Below are 26,403 nucleotides of genomic sequence, written 5' to 3' on the forward strand. Positions count from 1 at the left end.
TAATTACATTTTTTTTTGTCTGTGAATAGAACCCTCTACCTGTGCTTTTGCTAGCACGCTCTTCAGATCTCAGACCAGGAGAGTTTGTGGTGGCGATTGGCAGTCCATTTTCATTGCAGAATACAGTCACAACTGGAATTGTCAGCACCACTGAGAGAGAAGGCAAAGAGCTTGGTCTCAAAGATTCTGATATGGACTATATTCAGACAGATGCCATAATAAATGTAAGGTCAAAGAGTGCAAACAAATAAGATATAAGAATCTATATACACACCTCATTGTAAAATTGTTGTTAAATTTTGACAAGGTGAAAAGCTGAGCTTTTTATGAAGTAATAATTTCTGTGAATCCAATTGACTCTTTGTCCAATGGGACCTTGCCTGACAAATAGGTAACTCAGTGTATCAGCGATGAATCTTTTAAAAGTATGTCTTTCATGACTGTGTTCCAACAAAATCAACAAAGAACTTTGGTGACTGTAGAAGAGCCTACAATTGTGCCATAGTAGATAGAGAGCAAGGTAAAATGAAGATGCAATGATCTGTACCGTTAATTAATGAGAAAAACATGTTTAGTGCACACTGCAGAATCTTGTTTCTTACAGCAATATGAATTTTCATATGAATAAATTGAGATCCAGTTACTCTTATCTCAAACCGAACAGACAGGCAAATAACTTTCAATTATGTAATGCCTTTAACATAGTGCAGTTTCTCTTGCTGTTCCACAAATGATAAAATTTGACATTGAGCCACCTGAGAAATCTTAGTTCAGGTAACCAAAAACTTGGTCAACGAGGTAAATTTTCAAGAATATCATCAAGGAGGAAAGAGAGGTGAACGAAGGGAGTAAAGATGGAATTCCAGAGCCAAACATGTAGACAGCTGAAGGCATGATCATGAATAGTGAAGAGGCAGGAGTTGAAAGAATGCAGATCTCTTAGAGGATTGTGGAGTTGAATGTGATGACAAAGATAGGAAGAGTTGGGGCCATGGAAAGATTTGAAAATGAGGACGAGTATTTGTTTACCAAGGCATTCTTGAACTGGTCGGCTAATAAGTACAGAAGTGATCTGTGAATGGGGATTTGGTGTGAGTTAAAACATTCGCAGTAGAGCTTTGGATGATCTCAAGTTTATGGAGGAATGCTGCAAGGCCAGGAAAATAATAATTGTTTTCAAAAATGGCACCATTGTAAAAATAGAGATAAATTAATTCAAGGTGGGGAAACTGTGCAAGCTTTCTGATAAGCTGAACCAGTTTTCAAGGATTGGTTTGTCCTGGACTGCAAAAGAAAATGAAGCCTGTTATTAGGAAGCTTATTAAAGAGTACACAAATTTTAAAATTATCTAACTAGGTTGCCTAGCAAAAATGGCAAATTTTGGAATGGTGGCCTGCACAGACAGTGGATTAGTTCTTTTCATGGGCTACTTTAAGGTATTATTCTGGAGCTTTCATTCAGTGTGTGTTATTAGCTCTATGAATATTGTCATTTCTTGCAAATATTACAGACATTGAGAAAGACTTTGTATCATTCAATATACAGCAGATAAGAGTGCTTTTCCAGTGTTCAACATTACAATTTTAAAATTTGTGTACTAAAGTTGTCAATTTTAAAAATACTTGAATCAAAGATGTCTTTGGATAAAGAATTAATAATTTAAAATCATGCCTTGTGAACATGTTCCATTTTTATTACAGTATGGAAACTCTGGAGGACCACTTGTCAATCTGGTGAGCAGCAGTTTAACATATATTTTTGAATTAATAATTTGTAAAAAAAGACCTCTTTTTGTCCAAAGTTTTGAACTCTTGAACAGCTCATAATACACTGGGGTCTGTTAGCTTTGAAATTAATCCTTTCAACTCAGAAATACAGGGACAGTAAAAATGGAGGTTATATTTCATGAAATTTATACGGTTAGAATTTTGGACAAAGTATCCACAAGAACTCGAACACTATTTAACGTCTGGTGAAAAAGAAATGCGTATAATATTTTGCTGCCAGTGTCTGACACTGACACTCGAAGCCTCAAAATAATTTGCTCATTTGTAATGGAACTGAAGGAGTTGTTTACAGCACATGGGGTTAAATTAAAATGCACGATAAGCTTTGTTTTCAATCAGAGCTTATCTGTTTTTGGATAAGTGGAAATGTTAACTTGAATTTTCTGGTTTGCTATGGTGCGTGTGGCCCCAATTATCTCCACTAATTCTCTTGAAGCCACATATGTTGAAGTAGACCAGCTGCTAGACTTGTGGTGAAAAACTATTTTATTCAGGCAAGGGGCTGCTGAGAGTAAACAGGTGAACATCACATTGTGACAGAACACATTTAGATTTGCAGCTGTCAGCATCATTTGGACATGTATATTCCAATGAGATTGGCATATGAAATATGGCACAGATATTCATGTTTTCAAACTCAGGGGTTACAAGATGAGTAGTGCTTGATAGGCACAAGAGTCGTCCATGCTGCTCTTTAAGCCTGTTCTGCTATTCAATGAGATCTCTATCTCAACACCACTTTACCACATCATCCGCATTGGCTGTCTTCTCCCTTAGTATCCAAAGCACAATCAACCTTTGTCAGGATCAGGGCCCAGGATGGTTGTGCGTCAAGGTCCAATAACTCCGGTGGCTGTAAGGGCAGGCACTGTGCCTGGGCTGAAGAGTGAGGTCTTTTCCATAGCAGGACACTGCTATGCTCAGATTAGCGTTGGAGAGAGCAGTGTTGGGTCTGGAGCGATGGTCAGGGCCATTCCGCTTAGGTCAGGGGAGGGATCACTCTGATCACTGGGGAGTAGAGTGGCTGTTGTGCTCAGATTGATGGTGGGCTTGGGGACAGAGGCAAATCCTAGTACCTGAGATTTTAGCCCCTAGTCCTGATCAGGACTGGAATTTTGCAACTCTTTGAGAATTCTACAAGTTCAGAATCCTGTGGTATCAAGAAATTTCTCATGTGTGTCCTAGATGGTTGATCCCTGTTTTTGTAATGGTGATTCCCAAGCTTTATATTTTACAAAAAACTTCTTTCTATCATTTATTCTCTGGCATGTATTCTAATATAACTATGCAACCAATCCAACAACGAAAATCTCATCTTGTTTATTAAGTTTGAAATAGCACTCTTTGAGTTTCTCCTTATAAGTCACTCCTATAAGTGAAGAAGTAATGAACCACAGAAACAAGAATCCATTTGGAGTCCATGCAGTTAGCCTCACTGAATCAGGACACCACAGAGAGTGCCAGATGTGTTTGATGTATACTCCGAACTGGGAACTGTGTCAGTTCATGTAAAGCAGCAGCAGTAATGCTGCAGATTTTCTCAGTTATGTAAAACTTGCATAAGAAGCACTTCTTGTTTAATTTTTTGGAATTCAGGCCTGATTTTGTGGAAGTGAAAATGTGGTGTGTGGTAGGGGAGCTCTCAATCACAAAAGTAATTGACAGTCCCTACCAGCCATTGGCTTTACCTTTTGGAATATTATCAGTTATGGCATTAAATTATCCTGTTACTCTACTTGTGCCCTGATGTGAGGACATTGTTGGATTTGAGCAGTAATGTTCCCGACAGATGATCCTCCATCATTGGCTTGCCAGGTTGATTAGGTAATTGTAACTGTGGCAATGGATCCTGATGTGAATCCTCCCATTTCAAAAGAGATCTGATAAAACAGCACTCCAGGTTGAACAGGTGGGAAAGCAGCAGTTGTGTGCCTCACTGAAGTACGTGCTTTCCCACGGGAGGAAGAGTCATCTAGGCAGCTATTACTCACTTCCTGCTCTCCAAATTAAAAGGATTACTTTTCAAACTTCTGTTTTGCAAAAGTGACCATGGGTATGGAGAATTTTTTTGAGCCTGCTCAAGTATCATTGGCCCATGTCCAATGAAGCTAACCGTTATTTCATTACTTCTTGGAAGTGCAGTGAGTTTCCAAAAGTTATGTTGGTATCTGGCCCAAAGGCTAAATGATGGAATCTGCTGTTATCCACTGGTATATTGATATTGAAAGTAGATGCTTTGTGAATGAGAGATTGTTCAATACTTACCAAGAACACTAAGTACCAACAGCAAAGTTATCAGGTAGTGACAGAAGAGCCACAAGTCAAATATTTTGGTTGCTAAACTGTGACTGCTGGCAATGGCTTATATTGTTAATTATTTATGACCTTCCATCTAATCCCAAAAAAAATTCTTTCTTAGAACAGTTTCACTCTCCTCAAAATTTTATTTATTCACAAGAAATTCTACAGGTTTTGTCACAATTTACAATTTCCTCTGTTTCAACAAAAGGAGTTGCAATTATATCATGCCATTAACAACCTCAAGGTATCCGAAGTACTTTTACAGCCATTGAAATCACGACTGCAGTTTAAAGAACATTGCAGCTATGATATGATCTATGATATGAACAGATATATAAAGACTGTCTCACTGATGTTGCTTGAGGGCCAAACACAAGAGGAAAGTATCCTGAACTTCTTTGCAGTTGTGGTCATGGATCTTATAAGTGTGAGAGTGTATAAGAGACCTGTGCTTCATGTCATCAAAATACAGCACCTCCAACACTGATGTCCTTCCTCAGCTCTGGACAAGTGTCAGCTTTGCTTCACAGCTCTTGTCTTTGGAATGGGATTTAAACACATAGTCCCTTGGCTTCAAACGATTACAGTGACACGGTGGCTCAGTGGTTAGCACTGCTACCTCACCGCACCAGGGACAAAGGTTAAGTTCCAGCCTCAGCAACGGTTTTCACATTCTCCCTGTGTCTACATGGTTTTCTCCCACAGTCCAAAGATGTGCAGGTTAAGTGTGTTAGCCATGATAAATACAGAGTTACAGGGATAGGGTGGGAGGGGGATGCTGTTCAGAGGATTGGTGTGGACTCAATGGGCTGAATGGCAAGCTCTCACACTGTAGGAATTCTGTGACTCAAGGAGAGAACATTACCACAGCTGGAAATGTCAGAAGTCATGCAGAAAGACAGTTTAGGATGCTTTGTGAAGCAGTGGGCAGCTAATCAACTCTGCCTGGTTGAAGAAAATGCTTTTGAAGCAAATGAGTACAGGTCAATGAGTGGGGCAAATTGGCAGCAATCGCAACAGCTATGCAATGCAGTGTGGGGAGGAGAAGATTGATTAGTATCAGAGGGTGTATGCAATAATTAGCTTGACAGGCTGCAATCCTGAATAAAGAATGAATCTTCAGTGCTCTTGGGCATTTTCTTTCAAGTAGAATGACATCTTGGCTGTTCCTGTGTGGTTTGGAACAACATTTACTGAACAATATGTGTCAAGAATTAATGACATCGAGGATGTGATATTTACAGGGAGAGGGCTTGTTTGCTGAAGGGAAAACTGGAAGAAGGTACTTCCCCCAGCAGCTGCTTAATTTAATGGGAGGACACAATTAATTTTTTTAAAATCTGTTTCGTGTCCACAGCAGCCAGGTTGAAAGGCAGACTGGCAGGAAGCTGTGCCCGCCTGAGATCATAGTGAGGGATTATAAGGAAAGAATCATAGATTTGGATGAAAAGGACAGATATTGATGGGGTTTCTCATGAAATGGGGGGAGAGGAAAGAAGGAGTCAAGGAGAAAAGGGAAGGACAACCATGGCAGGGCCTGAGAGGTTGGGAGGGTGTTTGATTTCACAAGAGATAAACAGCTTTGTTTGATAGACCAGACAGATTGGAGTTCTGCATTCAGGAGGGGTGTGAAGGCAAAACTTCAGTGTCTCCTAACCAACAGATTGCTCTGGAAAAGCACTGGCCTCTTCCATGCAGAACTTCTTGCTGCTTAGTTTCCTCAGGCAGATAGCATGAAAGTTGGAGCAAAGGAAAATATCAGATGCACACAGCCTCTTATGAGTATTTAAATGACAGAATCACCCATTCAGGGTTGGCTGGTTACTCACTGTCACTCTTGTCCTGAACACACCTCGATTTACACTCAAAATGGACTGCTTTGGTTTGGGGTTTAAAATATTTTGTTATTTCACTTCATAAACCATCCTGAACGTATTCTTTGGAGTTAAAATTTCACTCCAAGTGTCAAATGTACAACACATTAAGCATTTTGCCAGACAATTTAATTAAATGTATTTTGTCATCAATTATTTTACACTGTAGGATGGTGAAGTCATTGGCATTAACACACTTAAGGTGACAGCTGGGATATCTTTTGCAATCCCTGCAAAAAGAATTCAGCAGTTCCTTGCAGAATCTCATGACCGCCAGCTGAAAGGTATGAGACAGAAAATTAATCACACATTTATGATTAAAACCAGACTGCTGGTTGGACTTTTATATTACATGCTGTGGTTGTTTCTATTGGTACATCTTCAAGGAGACCCACTGTGAGGTGAAAAAACCGTCAACTGCTTTTCATTATGAGAGCAGCTAAATCAGCAGAAAGGACAGAACATAGCTCTACATTTCAGTGGTGTGTTGCTCATGTTTTAAAAAGAATTCCACAGAAAGTGTGAGTCATTTTCTTTTTCAACCCAAACTATCATGTTACTGTTAACCCACTGTTCAGTCAATATGTGATCTATTGTCACTGAACTAAACAGATAACAGATAACAGAAAGAAATCTGTATAGATCCATAGAGGCGGCCTGGTGGCTCAGTGTTCAGCACTGCTGCATCACAGCAGAGACCCAGGTTTGATTCTGGCCTTGGTCAACTGTCTGTGTGAAGTGTGCACATTCTCCTCAAGTCTAAATGGGTTTCTGCCGGGTGCTGGGGTTTCTTCCCACAGTCCAAAGATGTACAAATTAGGTGGATTGTCTATACGAAATTACCCAGTGTTCAGGAATACGTAGATTAGGTTCGTCAGCTATGGGAAATGTAGGTTTAGGGGATGGGTCTGTATGCTGTTTGGAGGGTTGGTGTGGACTTGTTGGGCCAAATGGCCTGTTTCCACACTTTCGGGCTTTATGATCTAATCCTTCATTTAACTCCTTGTTTGTGCTGAAACAACTAGTCTCAGTCATTCTAGCACTAGGATAAGGCAGATACAGTCACAAGTTAACAAGAATCAGGGATACAACCTCTTAACCAACACTCAGCAAGTCCAGCAGAAAATGGCATTTGAGAAAGAGGTCAAACGTAGCTGTGACATTTCCCACATCTACCTCCCACCAGCAGATATTTCCCAGTACCTCAAGTCTGGATGCTTGAGCTAAGTATCACTTGGTGGGTGTGCGTCAGAATCCAAAATTTGAATGAATGTTGTCATAGTTCCTATGTTGTATGTTCCATAAGTAGGCATAATCCTGTATCCTAAATGTACCATTCTGGTTTTATACCAACAGAAAACTCTTCACCAAAGAAAAAATATATGGGAATAAGAATGGTAGCACTGACACCAAGGTAAGTGTTATGTACTGCATTCATGCACTCATTAAGCTTGTTATAAGATTTTGTTTTGGAGTAAGTATCTATTTAAGGTCCTTGTATTTGTAGCTTGGGTTGTGGATGGGGTTGTTGGCTTGCTTGCTGAGCTGGCCACTTATTGTATAGACGTTTCGTCACCATGCCAGACAACATCGTCTGTGCGGCCTCCGATGAAGTAATGTTGTTTTACTCCACTGGGAATTTATATGACCTGGTTTGTTAAGTTGGCTTGTGTCATTTCTGGTTCTTTTCTCATGGGTTTGTATATGGGGTCTAATTCCACATGTTTGTTGATTGCATTATGGGTTGAAAACCAGGCAATAGCCGTCAAAAGAGAATCCCTCTCGTCCTCACATACCACCCCACCAACCTCCGGATCCAATGCGTCATCCTCCGACACTTCTATCATCTGCAATCTGACCCCACCAAAGATTTTTTCCATCCCCACCCTTGTCTGCTTTCCAGAGGGACCACTCTCCGTGACTCCCTCATCCGCTCCATACACCATCCAACCCCACCACACCCGGCACGTTCCCCTGCAACCGCAGGAAGTGCTACACCTGCCCCCACATCACCTCCCTCACCCCCATCCCAGGCCCCAAGAAGACTTTCCCCATCAAGCAGATGTTCACCTGCACATCTGCCAATGTGGTACACTGCATCCGCTGTACCTGTTGTGACCTCCTCTACATTGGGGAAACCAAGTGGAGGCTTGGGGACCGCTTTGCGGAACACCTATGCTCAGTTCACAATAAACAACTGCACCTCCCAGTCGCGAACCATTTCAACTTTCCCTCCCATTCCTTGGATGACATGTCCATCCTAGGCCTCCTGCAGTGCCACAACGATGCCACCTGAAGGTTACAGGAACAGCAACTCATATTCCGCTTGGGAACTCTGCAGCCCAATGGTGTCAATGTGGATTTCACAAGCTTCAAAATTTCCCCTCCCCCTACTACATCCCAAAACCAGCCCAGCTCGTCCACGTCTCTCTAACCTGTTCTTCCTCTCATCCATCCCCTCCTCCCACCTCAAGCTGCACCCCCATTTCCTACCTACTGACCTTATCCTGCCCACTTCACCTGTCCTTCCTTCCCGGATTGACCTATCCCCTCCATATCTCCCCACCTACACTCACCTCTACTGGCTCCATCCATGCCTCTTTAACTTGTCTGTCTCCTCTCCACCTATTTTCTCCTCTATCCATCTTGATCTGCCTCCCCTTCTCTCCCTATTTATTTCAGAATCCTCTCCCCCCTCCTCCTTTTCTGATGAAGGGTGTAGGCCTGAAACGTCAGCTTTTGTGCTCCTAAGATGCTGCTTGGCCTGCTGTGCTCATCCAGCTCCACACTTTGTTATCTCTAGGAATTCCCATGTGTCTGTGGTTGGCTTGAGCTAGCATGGTATGATAAACCCTCAGAAGAACCAAAGATCCCATACCATGATATGCAGGACCAACATACCAACATTACAAAATACTTTGCAATGACTGCAACAAACATTAGATCAGCCAGACCAGAAGGAAACTAGGCATCAGGGTACACAAACACCAGCTAGCAACAAAACAACACGACAAATTTTCCCTCATCTCAGTGAACCCAGTCAATGAAGGTCATCAATTTATACCATAAATACCAAGAGGAGAGGCTGCACTAATGACATTATCTAGCATAGTGATGAAACATCTGTCTGATAACGGGGCAGCATGGCAAGCAAGCCAACAACCTCAGTGAGTATTTATCCATGAATCCACCCATATCTATGAGTGTAATGTGTCTGTTTGATCAGGAGTGTTACTGATGAACTGGGACAAGCTTGTAACAATCACCAAGTGAGACAATGCCACATTATCATGAGGAAATGTACAATATGTACAGTTTTGCAACCATGTTGGCTTTTATCCTACTCACTGCAAAGATGAAGCATTTAAAGTTATGCTGGATTTGACAGTGACGCAATGCTGTCAGATTTCAATGCATGCAACTTACAATTACAGAAATCACAGCAGGCAAATGATTTTCTGTTTCAGTCTCTTGCGGGACCTGAAAATGCGTGACAAAGATTTTCCTGATGTTTCTGCTGGGGTTTACATATTTGAAGTCATTCCGGCAACGCCTGCTGCAAGGTATGAGATATAAGAAAAGACAAGTGGCACGATGAGGAATCTGCTGGGTTTTTGAAATCCATATGTTTTTTGGTTGTGTTCAATTGTATAGCAAATAAAACAGTATTCATTAGATACTGAAAGCCCATGTCCACACACCTAATCCTCCTGTTATATCTCCTGTTGGTGCTACATCGCTAGAGGGAAGTTAGTTTAGAATGGAACTGCAAAGGCTTTCACACCATGTTATAAAATTAATTCCGTTAGGATTTAGGGCACTTTCTGACTGTTGAAGCAATGGGCAACTTTTGTACCACTTCAGATAAACCTAGACACTGCTGTGGGGCAGAGTATATCTTCCCCCTTTACTGCTTGATTCCATGTTCCATCTGATGGTAATAAGGCAAAATTCGAGAATTCAATTCAACTAGTTTTGACCATCATTCATTCAAACTCTCAATATTTAAATTGCAGCCAACATTGGAGAAGACTAAAAAAATACATAAAAAATGTTTCGAACAGACAAGAGCTGCGAGGTTTTCATCTGATTCATGAAGCATTTTCTGCATGGTCGTTGGGGTACAAGTAAAAAATAAAGTGTGTGGCAAAAAGAATTTTAGCACTGGCTAAAGTTCTCATACTAATTTCCACCATTTCTGCTGCCAGTTGGATCTTGCTTTTGCCAGTTTCAAACACTACAATCTGAATAAAAAATCTCCATGGTCAACAGGGCAGTTCCATAGAGTCATAGAGTAACACAGCATGGAAACAGGCCCTTTGGCCCAAACTGGTCCAGGCTGACCATGGTGCCCATTCAGCTCGTTCCAATTGCCTGCACTTGGTCCGTATCCCTCTAAACCCTTTCCATCCATGTATCTATCCAAATATTGATTAAATGTTGCTACTGTACCTGCCTCAAACACTTTCTCTGGCCATCCATTCCAAATACACACTACTCTCTGCATGAAGAAGTTGCCCCTCAGGTCCTTCTTAAATCTTGCCCCTCTCACCTTAAACCTATGCCCTCTAATTTTCAATACTCCATCCCTGGGAGAAAAAGACTATATGCGTTCATCCTTTCTTTGCCACTCATGATTTTATACACCTCAGTCAGGTCACCCCTCATTCTTCTACATTCTGAGGAATAAAGTCATATCCTGGCCCCAAGCTCTCCCTATAACTTAGGCCTACTAGTCCTGGTAACATCCTAATAAATCTTCTTTGCGCATTTTCCAGTTTAGCTGTGTCTTTCCTATAACAGTGTGACCAAAACTGCACACAATACTCCAAGTGCCGCCTCACTAATGACTGATACAACTGTAACATAACGTTCCAAATCCTATACTAGATGCTGTGACCAATGAAGGCCAGCATGCTAAATGCCTTCTTCACCACCCTGTCCACATGTGATGCCATCTATCCATTCTTGCTTTGGAAGGTGCAGCCAAAATAGTCTGGCTGGTGCAGGGTGTTAGAAGCTTCCCTTGTTTCTAGATGTGGGTTCAAATGTACCCCAGACTAATATAAATGTCCACTGTGGGCCATCTGTGGAAGATCTGGTTTTCCATTCTCATTTCAATTCCACTGTGAGAATTATTGCTCCTGGAGTAATGGGTCGATTTCAAAGTTTTGGACTGAGATGCATAATTTGGATTTAGCAGAGAGAACTTTACTGTGACCTGAGATGCAAAATGATAGACCAATTTCTCAGCTGCACTTGCTGGCCCTTATCACTTAATGGGCACTTTTTTTGTTTTGAAGTAAAAGTGTTGACTGTTTTCAGTGTTTGCTAAAGAGTACTGTGCTAGCAGATAATTCCTCCCTGTCCTCCACTGCAATGAAGCCTTAACTCAGTTAAGCAATAGCATATGAAAACTTGAAATATTAATTGCTGTTTTTTCTAATTGCTCCATTCATTCACCTTCACAACACCATTGTGCTGTGCAAGGACAGGACAGAGGTGATTTCCCTGTGTGAAATGGCTTGTTTTACAAGGTAACAGATTTTACAGTGGGTTAATCAACAGTCTGGCCACAGGCCTTCAGATAACATCACTTAACTCATTGTTAAGATTGTGGCTGACCTGACCACTCAAAGAGAACAAAGAAAAGAGAACGAAGAAAATTACAGCACAGGAACAGGCCCTTCGGTCCTCCAAGCCTGCGCCGATCAAGATCCTCTGTCTAACCTGTCATCTATTTTCTAAGGGTCTGTGTCCATTTGCTCCCTGCCCATCCATGTACCTGTCCAAATATATCTTAAAAGACACTAACGTGTCTGCGTCTACCACCTTCGCTGGCAACGCGTTCCAGGCACCCACCACCCTCTGTGTAAAGAACTTTCCTTCTCTCACTTTGAACTCATGACCCCTAGTAATTGAGTCCCCCACTCTGGGGGAAAAAGCTTTTTGCTATTCACCCGTCTATACCCCTCATGATTTTGTAGACCTCAATCAAGTCGCCCCTCAATCTCCGTCTTTCTAATGAAAATAATCCTAATCTACTCAACCTCTCTTCACAGCTAGCACCCTCCATACCAGGCAACATCCTGGTGAACCTCCTCTGCACCCTCTCCAAAGCATCCACATCCTTTTGGTAATGTGGTGACCAGAACTGTACACAGTTGTGGCCGAACCAAAGTCCTATACAACTGCAACATGACCTGCCAACTCTTGTACTCAATACCCCGTCCAATGAAGGAAAGCATGCCATATGCCTTCTTGACCACCCTATTGACCTGCGTTGTCACCTTCAGGGAACAGTGGATCTGAACACCCAGATCTCTCTGTTCATCAATTTTCCCTAGGACTTTTCCATTTACTGTATAGTTCGCCCTTGAATTTGATCTTCCAAAATGCATCACCGCGCATTTGCCCGGATTGAACTCCATCTGCCATTTATCTGCCCAACTCTCCAGTCTATCTATATTCTGCTGTAATCTCGGACAGTCCCCTTCACCATCAGCTACTCCACCAATCTTAGTGTCATCTGTAAACTTGCTGATCAGACCACCGACACTTTCCTCCAAATCATTTACATATATCATAAACAACAGTGGTCCCAGCACAGATCCCTGTGTAACACCACTGGTCACAGGTCTCCAATTTGAGAAACTCCCTTCTACTACTACTCTCTGTCTCCTGTTGCCTAGCCAGTTTTTTTTTTATCCATATAGCTAGCACACCCTGGACCCCATGTGACATCACTTTCTCCATCAGCCTGCCATGGGGAACCTTATCAAACGCCTTACTGAAGTCCATGTATATGACATCTACAGCCTTTCCCTCAATCAACTTTGTCACGTCCTCAAAGAATTCTATTAAGTTGGTAAGACATGACCTTCCCTGTACAAAACCACGTTGCCTATCACTGATAAGCCCATTTTCTTCCAAATGGGAATAGATCCTATCCCTCAGTATCTTCTCCAGTAGCTTCCCTACCACTGATGTCAGGCTCACCGGTCGATAATTCTCTGGATTATCCCTGCTGCCCTTCTTAAACAAGGGGACAACATTAGCAAGTCTCCAGTCCTCCGGGACCTCACCCGTGTCTAAGGACACTGCAAAGATATCTGTTAGGGCCCCGGCTATTTCCTCTCTTGCTTCCCTCATTAACCTGGGATAGATCCCATCCGGACCCGGGGACTTGTCCACCTTAATGTCTTTTAGGATATCCAACACTTCTTCATTCCTTATGTCAACTTGACCTACAGTAAGCAAACATCTATCCCTAACCTCAACATCTGTCATGTCCCTCTCCTTGGTGAATACCGATGCAAAGTACTCGTTAAGAATGTCACCCATTTTCTCTGACTCAGCACATAACTTTCTTTAAAAGCCTCTCACATATCAAATGTGGATTTACCTTCAAACAGTTTCTCCCAATCTATGTTCCTCAGATCCTGCCGAATCTTGGTATAGTCGGCCTTCTCCCAGTTTAGTACTCTTGCTTTCGGACCACTCCCATCCTTGTCCATGAGTATTATAAAACTTACGGAATTGTGGTCGCTATTTCCAAAGTAATCCCCTACTGTAATATCAACCACCTGGCCGGGTTCATTCCCCAGCACCAGGTCCAGTATGGCCCCTTCCTGAGTTGGACTACATACATACTGCTCTACAAAACCCTCCTGGACACACCTTACAAATTCCGCTCCATCTTGACCCCTAACACTGAGTGAATCCCAGTTAATTTTGGGAAAATTAAAGTCTCCCATCACCACCCTGTTTCTCCTACACCTTTCCATTATCTGTTTACATATTTGTACCTCTATCTCAGGCTCGCTGTTGGGAGGCCTGTAGTACAGCCCCAACATTGTTACTGCATCCTTCCTATTTCTGAGTTCTACCCATATTGCCTCACTGCTTGAGTCCTCCATGGGGCCCTCCTTCAGTGCGGCTGTGATATCGTCTTTGACCATTACTGTAACTCCTCCACCCCTTTTACTTCCCTCTCTATCCCACCTGAAGCATCGATATCCTGGGACAACTAGTTGCCAATCATGCCCTTCCCTCAACCAAGTCTCAGTAATAGCAATAACATCATACCTCCAGGTACCAATACAAGCCCTAAGCTCATCTGCCTTACCTATTACACTTCTCGCATTAAAACAAATGCACCTCAGACCACTTGTCCCTTTGTGTTCATCATCTGCTCCCTGACTACTATTCCCTTCAGTCACACTGACTCCATTATCTAGTTCCCTACTGGCTTTCGTTTCTACCTCTTTTCTGTCCAATATTTGATTCCCATCCCCCTGCCACATTAGTTTAAGCCCTCCCCCACAACATTAGCAAAAGAATCTTACTGAATTGCAAGCAGGCTTAAGGGGCTAAGTGGTCAATTTCTGCTGCTACTTTGAATGCTGTTTCATGTGTTTGGTCCCTTTTGTACAATTTGCTTTTATGGTCACTTTTCGAACTTTGTGTATCATTGGACAAAAGCATTTCCATAATTCTTGAAAATTCTTCATTTTCAGTGCTGGTTTAAGAGACCGTGACATCATTATCAGTATCAACGGACAAACAATCACATCTTCAGAACAAGTGAGCGAAGCGATTAAAAACAGTGACACCCTGGGGCTTGTTGTGCGTCGTGGAAATGAAGACTTGATGATCACTGTAGTACCTGACATAATTAATTAGAAAAAAAAATTTTTAAAAGAAAAGAATATTGCAGACCATTGTAATCAGATTTAAATGTGGTTACTTGAATATTTTGTTTTACCAGTAGTCTCTTAAAAAGAAACCAAGTGTCAATTGTCATGGTTAGGGGCTTTGTAGGTATAAATAAAAATGATGAACTATATTATCACCTCATTTCAAAGACTTATAGTTACTCAGGCTCTCAAATGGAGCATAACACAGTTCTATCCTGTTGCATATCTTCTTGAGTGTTACTCCATTTTGAATAATATTTATTTCCCTTTAACAACTGTAGTTCAGGATCAAAAAACAAGCTCCCAAAAAACTGATTGAAATTCATGAATCTGATGCTCTGCCTTGGACTTAACATAGAGGTAAATTCTCAGCAGATTTTAGATACAAGTGTTGAGCGATCTGGGAACTCAAAAGAATGGGTTTATCAGTGTTCTGTGGAACTGAACTGCAGGGCACCTTTTGGTGTACCAACCACAAGCTGTCAGTTTGTTAATCAGCCAAAAAGCCGAACAGGGCAGGTTAAAGTTTTCAGGATGTGGAGGGAAGAATCATTTATGGAAGGTAATGACCTAATGGTATTCTCACTGGATTATTCAAACAAGGACCCAGGTCATGTTCTGGGGATCTGGGTTCAAATCCCGCCACAGCAGGTGAAATTTGGAATTAAGAGTCTAAGGATGACCATAAAACCATTGTCGATTGTCATCAAAAATCCATCTGGTTCACTAACGTTCTTCAGGGAAGGAAACTAACATCCTGCATGTGAATCCAGACCCACAGCAATGTGGGTGACTCTTAAATGCCTTCTGGACAATTAGGATGGGCAACAAATACTAGCCTAGCCAGCGACACCCACATTCTGAATAAATAAAAAAAAGTGGGACTTTATCATCATCATCTTCCAGACTCCCTTCCTGCAACAACAAAGTGCAGAGCTGGATGAACACAGCAGGCCAAGCAGCACCTTAAGAGCACAAAAGCTGACGTTTCGGGCCTAGACCCTTCATCAGAAAAGGGGGATGGGGAGAGGGTTCTGAAATAAATAGGGAGAGAGGGGGATGCGGATACAAGAGACTTGCAGTGGGAGAAAGATCCCCTGGGGTTTGTCCGGAGGGAGGAGGGTAACTTCTTCAGGTAAGGCATCCCTGGAAGAGGCTTTGCAGTGAGGTTAAAATTGTATCATGTATCCACCTCCCCCTCTCTCCCTATTTATTTCAGAACCCTCTCCCCATCCCCCTTTTCTGATGAAGGGTCTCGGCCGGAAACGTCAGCTTTTGTGCCCCTAAGATGCTACTTGGCCTGCTGTGTTCATCCAGCTCCACACTTTGTTATCTCGGATTCTCCAGCATCTGCAGTTCCCATTATCTCTTCCTGCAACTGGGTGTCTCTGCAGCCACAACATTCATTGATTTATTCAGAATGCCCATTGTCATCTGTTATTGAGTGGCTCCATAGAAGCCCTCGTCAGTTAAAAACTCTACTGTTGCTGCGGAAGGTTCAAGCCAGATAGGCAGCAGGGTTTCCAATGTGTGAATGGTTCTGGTGGTTTTCTCCTACTGATCGGAAAGAGGAATGAATTGTCTACAGTGGGACCCAGCCTCGGGCAGTCAGGACTCCTTGACCACTCTCCCCTATTTTCTCTACAATTTGGATGTGAATGTGCTCCTGCCGGTGATCCAGATCTTACTCCAAATGGGGCTGTTGTGGCACAGTGGTATTGTCTGTCCCTCTAAGCCATAAGGCTCAAGTTCAAGTACAACCTGGTCCAGAGGTGTGTAGTTATAGGTTGAATACAAATACTTTCCATAACGCCTGATTTTCTTTTAAGAAGCCTCATTCAATGATGGTTTGTGATAGCAAGTTGTACAATAAATGGCAGTATTCTGCTTCAAAAACTTTAAACTATTGACTTTTCTGCTTTATTTAGAACAACAGATGTTTAACTGAAGGAGCTAGCAGTCAAGCAATAAGCCAAGAAACTTGTTTCTATTCCTGGTTGGCATTCATTCCAAGAATAATGTTGTTATTCATTAAATCTATCAGATTTGTTTGATGCTGCTTCAGATTCTGCTAACACAGCAGTTGTGAGTCAAGCACCACTTTACAGCTGCATTAATTGTACAAATGAATTGAAAAGTCCATTGTTTTGCAAATCATTTGGCCCTTTCTGAAAGCATGATGTAGGTAGCAGATTCTTAAAAGTGAGAAGTACTCAGCACAGTAATACTTAGCGAGAAGACAACAGCTGCTAATATGGGACTGGTATTCAGCAATTCAGGTGCCACTATGAACCCTAATAGTCAAGTTGCTCTGCGTTATTTGCTATACATTCCAATATACACTGGAGAGATCAAATTTATAGCTTCTCAAAAGACATGCAGTTTCACTTGTTTACTGTTACAAAATATTTCATAGTCCACAAATAATTTTTGCATTGCAGCAACCAGTTGAAAACCATTGCAACAAACTAGCACACAGCAAGATGCCACAAGCAACAATGTAATGAGCAGTCAATCTTGGAACACGATTAACAGAACAGATGATAAAGTTCATTCTGTATTCAAGAAAGTAACAGATGATTATGACCTAATTCCTTACTGTGTTATTTCCCCACTTTATGTAATATCTTTGACTAAAGTTTACCAGTCTCAAATTTAAAATTCACAATTAATGTTGCATGTTTGACTGGTCTTTGCAAAAGTGAACTTCAACCTTTGACTATGCTCATAAAAGGCTTGGTTCAGACTTGTAGAAAATGTTCCAATCCAGCAAAAATAGCCCCTTTCCCTCCATTTTATCTGTTCCTTATTGTCTTGAAACATTCAGTGAAATCACCAATTCCAGGAAACGTTGAGTGAAATCACAATTAATGTTCTAAATTCCAGAAAACTCAACTCAAATTCTTTTAAATCAATTTAACCCTTGCAATTCTGGTATAATTCTGGCAAATCTGAACCACTGTTCCTTTCGGGCTAGTAAATATTGCCTGAAATCTGGTGCGCAGAATTGCTTAATACCCCAAACGTGCTGCAACTAGAGCTGTGTGTAGCTAAATACTGACTTCTCCTCACTTTTTTTCTAACCAGCTCTCCAAATATTAAAGCCAAAGTTTCATTCCGCTTTCTAGATGATTTTAGGTATTCATGGTAGCATAATGACTCATGTTACTGCCATTCTCCCGAGTTTTTGGATCTCCATTATTTCTGGCTTTTCCATCTTCATAAATTACCCGGACTCTAACCTTTTCAGGAATAAAGTTGATGATGTCATATGTAGTTCCATTGGAACCCAGTGGCTACAGTTTTTACACAGACGAGGCCAAGGGAGCCTCCGAAACATCCAACTTCTTCCACAACCGAGGATTTCACAGCACCATTGTCAACATGGCCCTCAACTGGGTCTGACCCAACTCCCACACTTCCGCCCATATCCCTTCTTTTCCCTCCTGCAACAGCGATAGGGCTCCCCTCCGATCCAACCTGCATCCACATCCAGAAGATCATCAGATGCCATTTCCGACACCTCCAGCAAGATGCCACCACCTGACGCATATCCCCCTCCCTTCCTTTGTCCACTTTCTGCAGGGACCATTCCTTCTGGCACACCCTTGTCCACTCTTCCTTTACCCCCAAAACACCCTCCCACAGCCCCAAAGCACCTTCCTCCGTAACCAGTGCAACACCTGCCCATTTACATCCTCCCTCCCCACAATCCAAGGGCCCAAACATACCTTCCAGATGAAGCGAAACTTCACCTGTACTTCCCAGAATCTAGTCTACGGCATTCGCTGCTCACAATGTGATGTCCTCTTCTTTGGGGAAATGAAGCGTACAATGGGTGACCACTTTGCAGAACATTTCCGTTCTGCTCACAAAAAAGACCGAGCCACCTGTTGCCTGCCAATTTAACACACCACCCTGTTCCCTGGGCAACATCTCTGCCTCTGGTGTACTGCAGTGTTCCACCAAAGCTCAACGTAAGCTAGAAGAACACCTCATTTTCAGCTTAGGGACTCTACAGCCCTCCAGATTCAATACTGAGTTCGATAATTTCAGGACCTAAAGTCTCCTCTGTCCTCGCCCCTTACTCCACACACCAGGCCTTGTTACTAGATAGCCTGCCGCTACACAATATCTATCATTAGTCATTAACAGTCCCCGTTAACATCTATTCACCGTCCTTGCCAGATCGTTATCAACTCCTTTGTGTACCCAACCCCCCCCCCCCCCCCCCCCGCTATCTTCTGCATATAAACCGACATTTTCCCAGCTACCATCAGTTCTGAGGCAGGGTCACCAGATCTGAAATGTTAACTCTGATTTTTTTCTTCATAGATGCTGCCAGATCTACTGACTATATCTAGGCTGTTGTTCAGTGAATTTCCAAACCACATGAAGTATTTATCCTCAATTATATGAGTTTTAACTTTTGTCAACAATTTCTTAAGAGCGATTTAATCAAATGTCCAATGGAAGTCCATACAAAATACATCCATAGACATTTATGTTTACTGCCTTCGTCAACTGTACAAAAAAATTCAGTAAGGTTTGTCAAATAAACCTACATGTCAACAATCCATGCCAGCTTTCTCATCAGCCGAAAATGTTCAACATTTTCAGTTAATCATGATGAAGACAGAATCAATACACACCATCAGGCTTAACAAATAACAGAAAATAACTCTTTCATTTCACACTTATCTTTAACAAAAGACAGAGCAAAAAGGTTCGTAAAAACCAAAAGAACGATGCATGATGTCAATCAGGAACAGAACTTCCTCAGTTCTGAGGAAGGGTCACCGGACCCGAAACATTAACTCTGTTTTCTCCTTCACAGATGATGCCAGACCTGCCGAGCTTTTCCAGCAACTTTGTTTTTGTAAAAGGGTTTGTAACTTGCTACTGCAATTTAATCTATTAAGGTTCACAAAGCACACCATTACATATAAGTATATAACATAGAAAATCTCCATAGTAGATCACGTTATAGGGAAATTGCTATAGAAAATCGTTATACTATGCAGTGGAAAGTTCATGTTGTTCAAACAGCATCCACTATTCATCAATCGCATCACAGCCAAGACGCATTAATGAAAAACACATGAAAACAGTAATACCTGTATTCTTATTTACGACTCAAATAACAAAGGCAAATGGTTTGACAGGCAGTACAAGTCGAAAAACACACACAAAGTGCCACCAATCACAAGTTCAGGTTGAAAATCCAGGTTAAATTAGAGCATAGAACATAGAACCATACAGCGCAGAACAGGCCCTTCGGCCCTCAATGTTGCGCCAACATTTTTAGAATCGGCGACATATTGTCATCTGTGTAATGATGGTCGTTTCTCAATTCACAAGTTGATTGGGCAGGCCTGGGTCTCGTCAGAATACTTTCTTGTAAGCTGCTTTGATTTTTCTGTATTTTCCTATTTGAAGACAGCAGGGGGAGATGGATGCTTTCCGCCAGCAGGGTCTGGCACTTCAGCTTTTGTGCGATACAGTACAACCAGGCAAGCTGCCTTCAGGCTGAATTTCCTGAAGAGTCTCGGTGTCACTAAGTCTCAAATGTTCTGCCTCAGTGATTCAAAAATAACACTGCAATGCACAGTTCAAAAATATACAGCACTTGATTTAAGTTTAAAGATCTGGTAATTCAGTTTGCAGTCCCCCAAAAAAGGTGGTCTCTTCTTTCTGGATGGAATATTCATCCTGCAGCAGGACCTTTTTCAAAAGTTCTTCCTACTGATGTATGGCTTCGCTGTTAACAAATTTCTATGTCTCAACCTATTGAAGAGCAGAGCTAAATCAGGGATGTCAGCTGTTTAGCACTTCTCCCTTTAATGTATCGTCTCTACCAGCAGTGGTGTTGAAGCCACCAATGATACAGAGGGCACTGGGAGAATTTCCTGAACATGTTTTCAAAAAGAGAGATAGCTGCCCTTCAGGGAAACAATGTTTCATATGAAAGAAAGGCCCTCTGACTGCAGCTACTTCTCAAGCAGTATTAAAGTGTTAGACGAAAACTTTTTGTGTTCTGAGATTGCAGTCAAATTTACAGTTCTTGTCAACAAGTTAACCCATTACTTCAAAATTATTAGCAAGGGATTCCCATGGACACAGACCAATGTTCTTAACTAATTCACCCTCAAGCACCAAACCTCTTACATTCCAAGTCAAAGCAAAAAGTGAAAGATTCGAAGATTGTGGCTTCATTGGTCAACATTATTATTTAAGAAATTGAATAACTCTATGCTGAAGATGTCTGTTATGAAAATGTATTTGTTTTTCAATTCATGCAGTGAATTTGTCATTTTTCTTTCCCTCTGTATTTTGCTAAAGTTCTTTTTGATGTTAATGTGGTGCCCTCTGCTGATTTTTTAAAGCAGTCAATTAAAGCAAGTAGCTCATTGAACTGTGTATATTGTCAAAACTGTGATACAAATACTTGCATTCATGTTAATAAGGCCCAAAAACCCTAACTAGAAATGTGAGGTTTGATTTTGTGTAACTGTCTGTTGGCGAATAACTCAGGCTTTCTTGGACAGCATAATTTAACTCAATTCATTGTGAAACATATTGGAGTTGAGACAACACACAATACTACTGTGAGAACAAAGTATGGAGCTGGATGAATACAGCAGGCCAAGCAGCATGTTAGGAGCACAATACTACTGTGTTTAGAGAGCACACGGCTCTTCAAAGTACCAGCTTTAGGCAGGAAATGGTGTTTAAGAGGAGCATGCAAATTTCACAATAAAGGCATTGATGAGTTGGGAACCATTGTCAGTCAGCACCACACAGATAATAGACAAAGTGAACATTTTCTTGTAGAATGTTTGTCAAACAGTGGGTTGTGAAGGTAGTCCAGTGGTACCCTAACAACTGACATGCTGGCCAATGAAATCCAAAAAATGTTTTTCGCTAAAATATCTTGTGTTTTATAATTGAGCGACAAAACTTACTCTCAGCAAAATCATTAAATTTTTAATGTCCATTAATGGTTAATGTAACACAAAAATGTATTTAAATGTAAAAAACACTCCTGGTATCATGGTGGGGGCTAGGATTTTTGAAGAAAATTGTCAGTGGCACCAAAGATCCAAAAGATTGAAAATTGCTGTGTTGCAACACAGAGGATTGGGTGTACTTAGATTTATGGAATGGAGAAGATGAGGAGTGACCCAGGATTAGAATTGTCCTCGCTGCATAGGCAAATACAGTCAGCAAGTACAAAGACAGACAGCAAACAGGCAGTGTTGTGGAGGCTAATGAACATTATTTTGCATTGAAAAGGGTATGAATTGTAAGTTTGAACTAGGATCTAATAAGATGAAAATAATTTGGATTTATACACAGCCTTATAAAGCTCATTTATGATAATTTTACAATGAATGACGTAAGTAGATATATAGCTAGAAAGTGGGAATTTAATTACAATTTTAACATGTCGGCCGGTGGAATGCCTTCAGTAGATGGAAGTTTAGAGCTTCACAATCTTGAACTGGAGGAAAAGGTCCAATAGATAGCACCAGTATCTTTGAATCCACAGTTGAAAACAGCAAAAAGACCTTGCAAAAGTGTGCTGTAATTTTTAAAAAAATCACACAATAACATATCTTAATTCTCCTGGGTTGAATACATATTCGCTAATCAGATACTCCTCATTCTGAAAGCAGAATGATCATGATGGTCAATGTTAATTTTGTGTGACAGAAGCTTATAATGAGATTAAACCAAATTTCAGAGCATTTATCAAATTAGAAGATTGTCATGCAGTCAAGACTTATATTTTTGGAATTTTGAATGAAAATATTTAATGTGAAGCTTTTTTTTCTCCAAAGTGTTGGGCATGCCAGATGCAAGACCATATTTAGATTGGCAACAGAGAAGCAATATGGTCATGATCTCAGATTCAATATGTATGTCCAAATGGTTTACTTTTACTTAGTATTCTTCTGATTACAAATTAAAAATTGAATTGCAGGTTTTACTGGCATAACCTGTACACTCACCAAAAGAATCTAATTTCTGCATGGTCTTTACAAGTTCAAGATTAACACATTCACATTTCTAATTAAACAAAGTTTAACTGAAGCTGTATTTCCCTTCAAATGAATCCAAAAATTTGGTAATGCTTGCATTACTCAATATTTGCTAGAGAACCAGGTATATGTTATTGTGGGGCACCTGTAGCCTGGAAAGAATCCTGGTGCAGTCATGAGTTCAAATCAGACAGAGACTGGGGACTTCCGAATTCAAATAATTACGTAAATCCAGAAAAAAATTACTAACAGTGAAGGTGAAACTACTAGATTGACGTAAAACACCATCATGCTAATTGTTGATCTTTCAGGAGGGAAATCTGCTGCTCTACTCAGTCCAGATGTACCACACTGGTCTCTTTATATTCATCCCCACCCCTCATTTAATTTGGTTGTTCCTCTCAAAACTTCTCCAGCTCTACCCTTCCTTGAGACATTACCTCTCCTTCTCCTTTAAAGCCTATATCTTTGATCAAGCTTTTGGTCATCAGTCTTATTTCCCCTTATGAGGCACGCTGTAAGATAATAAAGGCCCTTGACATGATTAGGACATTTTACTGTGCCAAAGTCCCTTTTTAAATGTAAGTTGCAGTTGTTGGAGGTGCCCCAAAGAAGTGTGGTGCTACATGAAGCTAAATCCACCTTCTAAAAATACAGGTGTCCACTTGCATGTAGAGAAGATCAATGAAATCACCAACTTCCTGATTAACTTGATTAAATGAACATGCATTTTGCATTCATCAGCATGAGTTATGACCTCTTACTAGCATGACTGATCCCATTATTCTCTCTTACCTCATATGTGCATCAAGTTTCCTCTTAAATGTGTTCGTGATATCTGCTTTAACACTCTATGTGTCAGTAGACGCCAAATTGTTGGGCTGTGGTCTGGCTTGTGCTATATGCAAACTAGAAATGGGACTCTTGGGCTATAAATTAATTTAAATGCAATTATATGATTATAAAACAGTTAGAAATAGAACTATTTGTGGGGAAAAAAAGGTTTGAAGTGGGGTTGTTGGGTTTTAGGTTGCTTAAGGAAAAGTCTCATTGGATTGTTTGTAATGGGATTTTGAATTAAACCTGAAGATGGCCTGAAATGAAATTGTTCACTAAATATCGGATTAAAATGGAACTGTTGGACTATAAACTAATCTGAAGTGGGATTGAGTACTTTATCATCGTAATCCAGATTATTTATAGAATAATAAATTGATACACCAGAGATTGAGACCATTTGCCTTATTGTGTCTCTGCTAGGTCTTTGAAAGAGCTATCCAACTACTTTTAGTCTCCTGTTCTTTCTCCTTAATCCAGCAATGTATTTTCCAGTTCCTTTTCAAATGTTATTATTGTCTTTGCTCCCATCAGACTTTCAAATGTTGCAGTTCTGATCATTGTAACTCACCACTTGTTGCCTCTGATTCTTCTGCCAGACACCTTAAATCTTTGTCTTCTAATTACTGATCCTCACCCCTTGGAAAAAGTTAACCTTTCTAAAAATAAAATTATTATTCATGAGTTGTGGCTGTTGTTGGCTAAGAAAGTATTTATTGCCTTAGTATCCAAGCAGTAACCTTTGAGTTCCAAAAACAACATCCTAAGTGTAACTGTGCAAGTGCTATCAGGGAAAGGAAGCCGAATTGTGAACAGGTCACCATGCTGGCTGCCCCATTAAATTTTTAAAAAGCACACATTTCTTTGAAAACCATGTCAACATTGTTAAAATCACACCTATCCATCTTTCCCTCTATTCATTGTTTCCTGTCTGATCTTCAAAACAGTTCTGACTTCTACAGTTTACTTTCTATCAAGCAATATGCTCTGGTTTTTGATGATTTCCATGGAAAATGCATCTACAGACTCATGATCATTTAACGTCACCCCAAGAAAATGCATTTAAGGGAAAGTGGATCTCAAGCAATGAGCACACACATACCTGTTGTAATTCCAAGAAATTTTGAGTGATTTTCAACATCAATGACGCATTTGACGATCGAGATCAAAATCTGGCTCACCTGTTATCTAACAAAAAGGCATTTGAATTTTTTTGATAGTCAAGAGATTATTGGAAGGATGACTGCTAGCTTTAGCTTGTCTTTGGAGAGGATGCTGTCAGCCATTCAGTCTGTAACACTGCAGTCCGCATAGTGGTTTAGAAAGAAATTCCAAGGCCCTGGGGAATGTTGCCAAACAAAGACACTACGGCATGCAGTTGCATCGTTCCTTCAGAGGAGTTGCAGGTAACGGTGAATAAGGCTTTTGACACATTTGCCTTTCTCGATCAGAACTCTGCGAATGGGAGTTGGGATGTCACGTTGCAGCTGTACAGGACATTGGTGAGACAACTTTTGGAATACTGCGTCAATTTCTGGTCACCCTTTTGCTGGAAGGATGTTGTTAAACTCGAGGGTGCAGAAAACATTGACAAGGATGTTGCTGGGACTGTTGGGTTTGAGTTCTCAGGAGAGACTGAATATGCTGGGGCTTTTTTTTTTCCCTGAAGCATCAGATGCTGAGTGATAAGACGTTTACAGGTGCTTATAAAATCGTGACGGGGACAAATAGGATAAACAGCCAAAGTATTTTACCTAGGATGGAGACAGGAGTCCAAAACTAGAGGCCACAGGTTTAAGGTGAGACTAAAGATTTAAAAAGGGTGATGTGGGTATGGAATGAGCTGCAAAAGGAAGTGGTGGAGGCCAGAACAATTACAAAATTTAAAAGACACATGGAGTGTACACTTATATGAAGGGCTGGAGAGATTGAGCCAAATGCCAGCAAATGGGACTAGGACAGATTGGCATGTCAGGTTGGCACTGATGTGTTGGACCAGAGCATCTATTTCTGTGCTGTATGGTTTTACAAAATTGACTATGCAATGACCAACTGAAGAATGCTGTTTGAAGACATTCTGTGACAGAGAACGGATGAACAATTCCCAAAACATGCCATTTACAATGCTTCAGTGATTATAAAATGTGCAATGTCTTTGAAAAAGTTCATGAAATATTAGAGAGACAGCATCATCAGCTGAATTCTTTTCAATGTCTCTCCCAGACATATGAAACAGAAGATAACAGAATACTTAGAAGTGGAAGAGCTGCCCAATCAGCATTTTTCCATAAATACACAGACATTCCCACCCATGAAGTCAAAGGAGAAACTCACAATTTAACTAGAGAATGAGCATGTTACGTACAGTCAGAATTTCAGTTTTCGCCTTTCAGTAAACCATCCTGAAAGACAGAGGCACTTAATGACAAGCAATTGCACGCGGAAGATATCTGGCATTGGATAGTGGCAACGTTGATAAATTAGAGGCCATCTGTCACCCACTCAAACAAAGACCAGAAAATTCAATGACTTAAGTCAATTTTAGGGAAAGGGGAGAAGGCACAAATATTATCCTGCCGCTGTGCTCAGTATCCATATGGATCCACTCTTCAACTAAATATAGAATGTTATAACGAGAAGTTTCTGCATGCTACTTTAAATCGATCAAAGTTTCAACGGTTAAATCTTTAGAAGATCAGCAACAACCAAGTCTTGAAGGGGATATTCTCTTCTGACTTCATGAACATTTTACAAAATTAACCCCCACGTGAAATGCCAATTTTACATGATGCCAAGTACCAGTGGAACTAGTATGCCACAATGGGAACAGACATTAAAAAGTGTGTGAGACAACATAGC

General features: G+C 41.0%; 1 protein-coding gene across 1 annotated transcript in view; it reads left to right on the plus strand.

Annotated features, from left to right (window-relative positions):
* The window catches only part of LOC125448131 (serine protease HTRA1-like), a 29,472-nt gene extending 14,661 nt beyond the window's left edge, over positions 1 to 14,811 (plus strand). Inside the window, exons 4-9 of the mRNA XM_048523189.2 lie at positions 30 to 224; positions 1,702 to 1,734; positions 6,133 to 6,247; positions 7,320 to 7,377; positions 9,431 to 9,526; positions 14,483 to 14,811. Coding sequence (XP_048379146.1) covers positions 30 to 224; positions 1,702 to 1,734; positions 6,133 to 6,247; positions 7,320 to 7,377; positions 9,431 to 9,526; positions 14,483 to 14,648 — 663 coding nt within the window. The 3' untranslated portion in view covers positions 14,649 to 14,811. The remainder of the gene's footprint in view (positions 1 to 29; positions 225 to 1,701; positions 1,735 to 6,132; positions 6,248 to 7,319; positions 7,378 to 9,430; positions 9,527 to 14,482) is intronic.
* Positions 14,812 to 26,403: the final 11,592 nt, after the last annotated feature.

Source organism: Stegostoma tigrinum, chromosome 40, assembly GCF_030684315.1.
Source record: "Stegostoma tigrinum isolate sSteTig4 chromosome 40, sSteTig4.hap1, whole genome shotgun sequence".
NCBI classification, from domain to species: domain Eukaryota; kingdom Metazoa; phylum Chordata; class Chondrichthyes; order Orectolobiformes; family Stegostomatidae; genus Stegostoma; species Stegostoma tigrinum.